Source organism: Elephantulus edwardii, unplaced genomic scaffold, assembly GCF_000299155.1.
Source record: "Elephantulus edwardii isolate Elephantulus edwardi_28Jun2011 unplaced genomic scaffold, EleEdw1.0 scaffold00004, whole genome shotgun sequence".
Lineage (NCBI taxonomy): Eukaryota > Metazoa > Chordata > Mammalia > Macroscelidea > Macroscelididae > Elephantulus > Elephantulus edwardii.
In genome coordinates, this window is record NW_006399754.1 from 4,867,628 (window position 1) to 4,878,689 (window position 11,062).

Genomic DNA, 11,062 nt, shown 5'->3' on the forward strand with positions numbered 1-11,062 from the left:
TTTTCAAGATCTCTTTTTGTTTCTTGTAGTAATGTTTTGTAATTTTCTTGGAAAAGGTCCTTTGTACTTCTGGTTAAATTTATTCCCAAGTAGCCAGAACTAAGAGAAACAATACCTTTCACAATAGCTGATGTTACTTTTAAACTTAAGATTTTTAGACAAAAATTGTTTTACTTACAAGTTGGTAGAGTGGGATTTACATTTATGTAAGCAATTCCCAGCCATCTAAATTCTACTTTAGAACTACCATTTTATCGCTGAACAGTTATTTTTTTCTATCATTTGTTTTTCAGGTGTAAAACCTTATCATGTAGTTTTCATGCATATTGGTATAAGAAAGGCATTATGCTTAAGGGAGAGTGTAGAAAATTGAAGATCATTTCATGCAACCACTCAGCTAAGCTCATCTCTCTTGAGTCAGAGGAAACTCATAGCTGACCCTCCGGTGGGTTTTCAAAGGCTGTAAATTGTGTGGGAGGAGATTGCCCGTCTTTTGTTTTCACAGCAGCTAGTGGATTAGAACCACTTGCCTTTGGGTCAGCAGTGTAACTCCTTATCCACTAGGACAACAGAGTTATCATATAAGCCTCCTGGACCTTCACATCTCTCTCTAAATGGATTATATCTTTTGCCTAAGATGACTGTAAAAATTTATTGTGTGTGCGAAGTCATTTTTAGGCTATGATCTTGCACATGTTTGTTGCTATTTTAAAATTTAAAGCTAATATTAACTTACTTTGATCTTTTGGAATTTAAAATTTTAACTGTGTATGGTTTTTACAGATGGGATTTTCAGAAAAGCTGTTGTTTAAATCTATGTATATTCACATAATTCCCATTTATCAATTATTTTATTACCCCACAACTCATATTACAACAACTTTGAAATCATTCTTAGAGGCCCTACTAATGATCTGGGCCCCATGTGGGATATATCTGGGCCCGGGGGCTCTGCGCACGCCACCGAACATGATACAGCAGAGGCTTTATCGATAATTGAGTTATGTGAAGGCTGATGACTGACCAGCTGTGGATGGGGAGTGATGTTGGGATGACAGGAGGTCTTGAGTGGTAGAAGGGTCTCAAGCGAGGCCCACGGGTGCTGGAGTTTTCAGTGGGGAAAGAGCTGTGGGCTTAGGACTGATGGAAGATGAGTGGGGTCCCTGTGTGGGGTGAGTGGCAGCTAATACCCTATAATACACTGTCACCACCCTGTGATCTCTATAGTTATTGGAAATTGGGAGCAGTGGTGGTTGGAAAGGGGGACCCCCCCATGCCACATGCACCCTGAGATTCACAGAGGGCACCCAGTGTGTGTTGAGTGACTAGAGAGAGTGCCTGCACCCTGAGGGTGGGGCGTGGCCTTTGACTTTTGCATAATGTCAGTTTGGCCTGACAATCTGATGTGAGGAATTAGACATGTCAGTAAGTGAGGAGTGGGGGTATAACTGATACTTTAGAACTCACAGGTGTGAAAGACCAAAGGCATTGTTTCAGCTAACGTTACAACAAGCATACCAACTCTGCATGTTGCCCGGGTACCAGTGTCAGCACTAACAGTCCCGGGTACCAGTGTCAGCACTAACAGTCACCAAAGAGGCTGTTTCATGTGTAACCTCCGGTCAGCTAAGCTACAGGCAGTCAGGCTTCAAATGAATCCATAGTGCCCTTTCTGCCACATTAAGGAAGCGGTTTTGCCCGACACAGTTGCTTGGGAGATCAGCCTCTGTAGTTAGGCTGTCTGGGAGCAAACTGTGGCTCTCTGTGCCTCAGAGCCCTCACTGTGATACAGAGATGATAATCATACCTACCTTGTGAGGGTGCTGGGGGACTTGGGATTGTTGGCAAAACAATTCCCTCAAAAACCTGTTAGACTTCTGCTTGGTTGCTTTCATAAGCAAGTAAACTCTGCCAGAGGTCTTAACTAGCCTGGGAACAATTCTCTTCTGCTTATTAACTTAGGTGCTCCAATCACATCAGAAGGACTGAGGCCCAAGGAGACGGAGGGAATGAATGGAGAGGAGGCAGCCAGCAGTGTGGCCTTACCCAACTAATCCTCACTTTCGCTCTTCCAGCAGCTACTTATCATAGATCCCACGAACTCTTCCAGGCTCTGAGTGGCCACTGAAGCCACAGAGTCTATTCCAACTCAGTGTGACCCCGAAGGACACAGCAGAGCTGCCCCGGAGGGTTTCAGAGCTGAGCCCTTTATGGAAGCAGGGCGCAGTAGCTTTCTCCTGCAGAATGGCTAGTGAGTTTGAACCGCTGACCTTTCATTTAGAGGCCGTGTGCTCTAACCATTGTGTCAGCAGGGTTCCGGTGAGGAAGACAAGAACATTTTTAAAATTCTATCAAGATGGCTGATTTTCTAGTGGAAAAAAACCCCAACAACCCCAAACCAGATAGTAGACACGTTCATGGGGAGGTAGAAGGGACTATGGTAAATGCCAAGAAGGAACCATGTAAAGTCCAGTGAGAGTCAGTAGCTCCTGGGAGACCTTGAACCTGCCTTCCTGGCCCTGTACCAGTTAGCTGCTTTTCCTGCATAGCCTTACAGCTTAGCTAGATACAGCCTAGCGCCCAGCTCTTACTGTAGACCACGATGGGTACATGTGTACTTATCTGTCTAGACGGAGCGCCTCCATCCACAAAGCCACCGTAGGTGCTGTGGTAATTGGTAAATGGCATCAGATGAATTCCGTGACCCCGCTTCTGGCCATGACCTTCAGAAGCACGTGGCCAGGCCTGTCTTCTGTGGAGCCTCTGGGTGCGTTCAGATGACCAGTCTTTGATGGTCAGTCGAGTGCTTAATCATTCTTGGCACTCGGGGCCTCCAAGCCAAGTACCCTGCACCGTTAAAATCACATATGGGAGTGGACAGGCCATTTACAGACTTCTACAGATTGTGAAGTCCCTTATATCAAAACTGACAGTTTTCACTGTGCTGGCAAAGGAGGAAAAGTTGTGGATTGTGGATCACCTCGACTGTGAATCCATTTGGTGGTAGTTACTGGATGGCTGCCCTGTGCCAGGTATGCCCTCAGGAGCCTCACGTGTGAGCCTCACCTTTATGAAATAAGCTCTAATTATGGTTTTACTTCTCACTGGTTAAGAACTCTAGCATCTCTCAAAGACACCTCAGACACAAATATTTACAGAGGACCTTATGATTCATTGTTGCTCTAAACATAGTCCTTTTCTGGTGTGCTTAATCTTCATGATGATATCATCAGCCATGCAATGAACGGGCCTAAAACAGAAGTTATCTACGATCCCCTTACCTTTACCTTCTCTGTCAGTTAACATAGGTGCAGCGGCTGGCAGCAAAATCCACGTGACAGTAGTTCAAGCAAAAAAGGAAGTAAATCATCTCACCGACAAATAACGCAGTTTGTGCCTTAGCTGTGCTCTTGCGGGCAGGCCCATTTTAGTCTTCATTTGAGCCATTTTCAGGATAATGTTCTCAGATTCGATGTCTCTTGATCAAAAATTAGGACCTCAACTCCAGGTAAAGTCTGAATGGATTCTTTGGGATATTAATCTCAGTGTTAAAAGTGTTACATTGGCACATTGGCATATATTATAAACAAAGAACGTTTCAGACCAAGTGAATTCTGATTCATTTCAACAAATTCTTTGATTCAGAGAGGTTAAGTAGAGAAGGAAAAGACACAGTTGTCATGGAGTGGATTCCTGCTCACGGAGACCCCACGGAGACATTGAGAAGAATGGCAATCCCAGAGCACTTATCTGTGCTCATGCGAAACCTAGACCTAGACCAAGAAGGTGTTGTGTGAATAGAGCAAGGAAATACTACATGGTTTAAAATTAAGAAAGGTGTGCATTAGGGTTGTATCCATTCTCCACATCTATTCAATCTTTATGCTGGGCAAATTATTTGAGAAGCTGGACTCTATGAAGAAGAATGTAGCATCAGGATTGGAGGAAGACTCAATACTAATCTTCATTATGCAGATGACACAAGCTTGTTTGCTGAAAGTGAGGAGGATTTGAAACACTTGTTGCAGAAGATCAAACACTGCAGCCTTCAATATGGATTACATCTCAGTGTAAAAAAAAAAAATTCCTCACCACTGGACTGATAGGCAACATCATGATAGATGGAGAAAAGATTGAAACTGTTAATAACTTCATCTTATCTGGATCCACAATCAATATCCTTGGTACCAGCAGGAAATCAGGAGATGTATAGCACTGGGACGGTCTGCAGTCAGGGATCTCTCAAAATTCCCAAGGAGCAATGATGTTAGTTTAAGGGCTAAGGTGCACCTGATTAAGACAACAGTCTTTTCAGTCACTTGCTGTGCATCTGAAAGCTGGACAGTGACTAAGGATAATAGAAGAAAAATTGAGGCCTTTGAACTGTGGTTTGGAGGAGAGCACGGAATATCCCATGTACTGCTGAAAGAACAGACAGACATGTCTTTGAGAAAGTGAAGCCAGAGTGCTTGTTGGAGGCAAGGATGTGAAGCTTCATCTTATCTACTTTGGGCATGTTGCTAGGGGAGGCCATTACTTGGAGAAGGACATTAGACCTGGAAGAGAGAAGGGGTGGTGAAGGAGGGAAGACTCGCAACCAGATGGATTGACGCAGTGTCTACAGTAATGGGCTCAAGAGTGACAGAGACTGTGAAGTTGGTACAGGGTAGGATAGCATTCAGATCTGTTGTTCATAGGCTTGCGATGAGTGGAACGCGAAATTGACAGCACCTAACAACAACAGCTACATGGAGACCCCTGTGATAGCGAAGGGGAAGCACATGTGAGTCCCTGGGAGACAGCAGTGTGTGAAGTGCTGGACGCACACTGAATGAGGAGGGACTTTCCTGAGGTCCACACATGGGAAGGACGTAACTACGATAGGCTTCCGGAGGAATCGGCTTTCAGCTGCACCCTGAGTGCACAGTATGTGCCCTCCAGCTGAAAGGCAGGTGTGCCGTATCCTGGCTGCGACCCTGCTGCGACATGAGTGCAGGCATTCTGTATCTCTTGAGACCTCAGGTCCGTCACGGGTGAGGAAGCTGGACCACCTCTTCTTCCTGATCATTGAGCATCTCTCTGAGTCCTTCGATCTGGATTACTTCTTCCACTTTGTCATTAAACCCGACTATCTCAGTAGTTCAGTATTTGAATTTTGCATGTGCAAAATTATGGAGCAGGGTCACCAAATAGCACTCTATTGTAACTTGTCTTTGTACAGAAAAGGACATTTCTTTATTGAGTCTGCGGTTGGTCTAGTCTTCACCCTGCTACCCAAGGTGGAGGACCCACTGACTTCTTGGACCTGGTAAGGGGTAAAATGTTCAGGATAGTTTAATACCTAATTGAATATGAGGATTTAAGTAGTCTCGAAGATACTGCCCAGTTCTCTCTGGAATTAAATGGCTCATTCCTTCAGTCTGGTTTCGGGCTTTGAAGTGAGACATGTGACCAGATGATCTGCAAGTGGGACACCCCACCCCACCCCACCCCCACCCCCAGCTCCCTAGTTTCCTGCCCTCTGCTTCTTCTGCTCTCCAGGGCAAAACCCCCTTTCCACCTAGCTGTGCTGGTCTTGCTGCCAAGTCATGGCTGGTATAATTCATTGTGAGCCCTTACTGCTTGATCAGAGCCTAGTCGTGTTCCTTGGCCTCTAAGCTCTCTTGGGTCTCCACCTGGACCCTGGCCTACAACTCTATCCACAAACTTTGCTGCAAGACCTCCATTCTTCTTTGGTGGAACTCCATGGTAAGACCGGTGGCTCAGAACTTTGAACCTCAGAGCTGACCATAGCGTGACAGACTTGTAAAACCCTTTCTCAAAACCCTTTCTCTAAGCTCAAGAGTCTGGAGTTTTGTGTGTGTCACATGCTGCATATTGACAATCTCTTTGCAGTTCCTTCTTGAAGAGAGTCTGATTTCTCCTGAGGTGGATGGATGTTTCCAGCCGACTATGGCAAAAGCCATATAACTGTATTGTTGGAAGGCAAATCAAGACAAGAACAGCAATAATGTTTCCTAACACTGTAGTGTGTGTGTGTGTGTGTGTGTGTGTGTGAGTGAGTGTGAGAGAGAGAGAGACAGTGAGAATGATGCTTGGCGAAGCTTATGTGACATGTATATTTTTGTGTTTCATCATTTTTTTCATGACTGCAAATACTGTGAATTAACATAGATGTTTTCTTTCTGTCGTAGGACGGTTCGAGTATGGCTAAAAAGAGACAGTGGACAGTACTGGCCAAGCATATACCATGTAATGCCTTGTAAGTATTTGAAAAAACCCTCCCCTACCCCACTTCCTTTGCAGATTGCCTTCTCTACGTTCTCTTCTTGAATAGAGAAGACGGAGGGATGGGATGAGATTATCATTATAATGGAGAGTACTGTATTAAATCACTTTAGAATTTCTAAAGCTCTCAGTATGTGAAATAAGAAAGCTGTTCTAAATCGACCACACATTCAGAGCTCCTGAATGAGCTAAATGGAAGAAAGGCTGTTGCACAAAGTCTGTCATTACACCCGTCTCCCCCTCTAGTCCAACTTCTTACTTAACTTTTTATAATAATTCACTTCCTTGGACAATTTGAAATCTTGTCCAGTAAGTACGTTTGTGAAGTAAATTTGTTCTTACACTATTACTCTGTCACTCATACACATTTAAGACATTCAGCCTTGACTCCTCAGTTCTCAAAAGAATTTGCTTACGATTTAAGTTTTAATTTGGAGTTAATCACATTTTCCCAAGGTCTCATAAATGTGTCCCTGCACCAGCAAATAATCTCCCAAAGGTATATTCATGTGTCAGTGAGTGACCCTTCGCTTGCTCCACTAACAGATGTTTGGTATTGGCAGAGGAGAGTGGCCCTTCCCACCAACAGGACATTTTTTTATTCTAGTGTTTCATCTTGAAAATCACTTCAGACTAAGTACCCTATTCTGTGTTTATTTAACTGCAAAGTTGTTATTTAAACACATTATCAATTATTATCACACATTTCCCTCCCCTTCATCTATCAAGTCTTAATTAAAATTGGTACTCTAGGAAAACCCTCTGGTTTGGGCTCCATACAGCTTGCTGTAGTGTGAACCTTAAGCTTCAGCATGGGCTTTGGGAAGTATATGTCGCGGCGCACAGCCAAAGAAATGAATGCTGAATTATAGATGCAATTAAGTTAGGCCTGTGGCAAAAGAATGTGGTACCAGACAGCAATTTGCCTGTTTATGGGCAGATGGATTACTAAGAATGTAATGTTTTTCAGTGATTTCCAGTTCTCTCTGAGGTTGTGTGTGTCATTGGAGTTTTGTAGTAAGTAGATGTTACTTGCATCTGGTTTATGATTAGTGTCTATTTACTACACAATACAAAAGACAGTTAAGAAGAATCTTTTTGTAATTCTGATACTTAAATTCTTCCTTTACCAGTTCTGACACCAGTGAACACCTTTGTATGGCCTGAGCTCAAAGTGAACCTCACTTAAGGAAATGAGAAAGGGAAAGAATTTGGATTTTCCCCTTGAATTTAAGTGAAGAAACTAATCTTATCTGTGATTTTACATTTTTCTCATCAGACTTGAACAATATTTGATTGGTGGAAATAAGAAACGATAGCCCTGGTGGCCTAGTGATAGAAAGCTGCGCTGCAGTCCTAAAGGCACGTGGTTTGAGGCCCCAGCTGCTGCATAGGAGAAGGATGGGCAGTCTCCTCCCCGTGAGATTAACTGCCTCTGAAAACCTGCCTGAGGGTCAGCTGTGGATTGGTTCCAACTGAATGGTCTATAACAACAACAACAGCATACTCTAGCATGGGGAGCACTGGTGGCTTAGTGGTCGAGTTCCACTGTCAGCCTAAAAGCACGCAATTTGAATCCCCCAATTCCTTGGTGGGAGAAAGATGGGCAGTTTCCTGTTATGAGATTTACAGCCTCTGAAGACCCACTGGAGTGTTCAGCTATGAGATGATTCTGACTCGATGGTACATAACACCAGCATACTTAAGCCTAGGAGCCCTGGTTGTTTGTTTGTTGTTATGTGCCGTCAAGTCGCTTGTGACTCATAGCGACCCTCTGTACAACAGTCCTAAACTCTGCTCTGTCCTGTGCCAGTTGCACCGTCTCTGATATACCCATCCCGATTACCCCAGTCACTGAATCAATCCGCCTCACAGAGCGCCTTCCCCTACTGCGCTGTCCCTCCACCCTACCAAGCGTGATGTCCCTCTCCAAGGACTGGTCCCTCCTTACAACGTGTCCAAAGTATGTTAGACGGAGCCTCAGAATCCTTGCCTCCAAGGAGCCGCCTGGTTTGACCCTTTCCAGGATGAATCTGTTTGTTTACCTAGCAGTCCATGGTACTCTGAATACTCTTCTCCAGCACCACGGCTCAAAGGCATCAATTCTCCTTCTATCCTCCTTGGTCATTGTCCAACTCTCTGATGAATAACAAGTGATTGCAAAGACCATGGCCTGTGTCAGAGTCAGACACATCTTAGTCTCCAGAGAGATGTCATTGCTCTTCAGTACTTTAGAGAGGTCCCTAACAGCAGACTTTCCCATGGCAATACGTCTTTTAATTTCCTGGCTACTGGTGCCTAGAGTGTTGACTGTGGAGCCAAGCAAACTAAAGCTGTGAACAATCTCAATCTCTTCACCATCCATCCTGATGCTCCCAATTGGTCCAGTGGTGAGAATCTTTGTCTTCTTGATATTGAGCCTCAATACATATTGGAGGCTGCAGTCCTTGACCCTCTGCAGCAGGTGCTTCAGGTCCTCCTCAGTTTCAGCTAGCAGGGTTGTGTCATCTGCATAATGCAGATTGTTGATAGATCTTCTACCAGTCTTGACCCCACATTTCTTCTCATAGAACCCAGCCTTCTGGATAATCTGTTCTGCATACAGGTTGAAAAGGCATGGAGACAGGGCACATCCCTGGCGCACGCCCTTCCCAATTTTGAACCATGCAGTGTTTCCTTGCTCTGTTCTGACGACTGCCTCTTGGTCCAAGTATAAGTTTCTCATTAGTACAATCAAGTGTTCTGGGATTCCCATTCTTCTCAGAGTCAGCCACAGTTTGTTATGATCCACACAGTCAAACGCCTTTGCATAGTCAATGAAACACAGATATACCTTCCTCTGGTATTCCCTGCTTTCAGCTAAGATCCATCTAACATTAGCTACAATATCCCTAGTACCATGACCCCTTCTAAACCCAGCCTGGACTTCTGGCAGTTCCCTGCTGATGTGCTGTTCCAGTCATTTTTGGATAATCTTCAGTAGAATCTTGCTTGCATGTGAAATCAATGAGATTGTTCTATAGTTTCCACACTCTGTTGGGTCACCCTTCTTTGGGATGGGAATAAATATCGATCTCTTCCAGTCAGTTGGCCAGTACAGTTTAAAACTCTTCACTGCTAAACAAAATATCAGTGCTTCGAATCCACAAGCTACTAAAAAGAAGCATGTATCCAAGTGCTTCAAGGAGTATAGTCTTGGGAACCCTCTGGGGCAATTCCACCTTGTTCTGTTGGAATCAGCTCAACAGTAGTGGGTTCACTGGAAAATTGAAGTTGGTCCCAGAGACTGGCAGCCCCAGGACTGTGGCATGGTGAGAGTTGGGGGAAGGCAAACCTGCATGAAGTAGTGGTGCTTGGCATGGCAAGCACTGAAGCGTGTTCAGTGGGCACACAGGAACATCAGCACTGGATCTTAAGCAGCTTCTGGCCCATCCCTTCCTCATACATTTTGGTGTCATTCTCTAATCTTACTTTATTTGACTATCACAGAGAAATTGCCTTTTTTTATTTCTTAATAAACTGTAGACAAGATAACTGAAGGCCACTGTCATTTGGGCACCTGGCCTAGATGTGTAGTAAATACTTATTGAAGGAACTTACGAAATTTGATAATAAAGATGAGTTTCCTCCTAGAGAAACGTTTGTTTTTCTGATGATTGAACATGAACTTAAGGAGAAACCGTATAACTATTTGTGTATTGTGTCTATGATAATTCTGTTAGAGTCTACAAGGGCATTGCTTTGTTAACTTTCAGTGGTCAGCTTCAGCACCACCTGGAAATTTATTTATTTTGCTGTGCAGAGCAAGCCAGTTTCCCGTCGATAGTTTGTACATAAAGTGTTCCATGACGGTGGAGCCCCCACAGTGTGCCAGCACTCTCTCCATTCCCGCCCTGGCTTCCTGTTTCCTTTCCTCCGGATTTTCTGCCCCTTCCTGCCTTCTCATCTTTGTACATCTTGCCCTTTTGATCTCCTATAATTGTTCCGAGGAACAGGCTTCTCAAGGTGTTACTGTTTCTTTTATGATCCCATCTATTGTTTGGCTGAGAAATGGTCTCTGGGAATGGCTCCAGTTACCTTCTGGAACTTTTCAGAAATGCAGACACAGGGTTTTGCTTCAGAACAGCTAGATTAAAGTCAACAAATACCAATCTGAATATACATTAAAGTTTAAGAAGTTTCTCTTACGACTGTACGGCTCTGTGTGCCTGTAGTTACATGTACCTGTTATTGTTGTGTAGTGTAGAGTCAGAGCTGACCCCATAGCTGACCATCCAGCGAAATTTCAGAGGCAGCTAATATCATGGGAGGAGACTTCCCACACTCCTGTGAAGCTACTGGCCTTGAACCGTATCTCTTCAGAATTGCAGGATTGCAGATCTGGTCAATTAGGGAGTTACTAAGTCCCTACTAAATGTAGGCCATTGTGCTAAGTGCCTGGGATTTGCAGACAAAGTGAAGGTGGTCAAGAAGGTCTCCTTAATCTTTTATTGCTGCATGCTTTTGCTACTATCTTTTTTTTTTTCTACTATCTTATTGTCAAGTTGGAACTAACTCTTAACTGACCCTTCAGTGGATTTTCAGAGCCTACTTACTGCAGAGGGTCAAGGACTGCAGCCTTCAGTATGGACTGAGGCTCAATGTCAAGAAGACAAAGATTCTCACCACTGGACCAATCGGTAGCACTAGGATGGATGGCGAAGAGATTGAGATTGTTCACAGCTTCCGTTTGCTTGGCTCTACAGTCGACACTCTTGGCACCAGCAGGGAGGAA

General features: G+C 44.2%; 1 protein-coding gene across 1 annotated transcript in view; it reads left to right on the forward strand.

The window, feature by feature from the left end:
* WDFY2 (WD repeat and FYVE domain containing 2) overlaps positions 1–11,062 on the forward strand; it is a 236,378-nt gene that overhangs the window by 88,573 nt on the left and 136,743 nt on the right. The window contains exon 2 of the mRNA XM_006879517.1: positions 6,195–6,262. Coding sequence (XP_006879579.1) covers positions 6,195–6,262 — 68 coding nt within the window. The remainder of the gene's footprint in view (positions 1–6,194; positions 6,263–11,062) is intronic.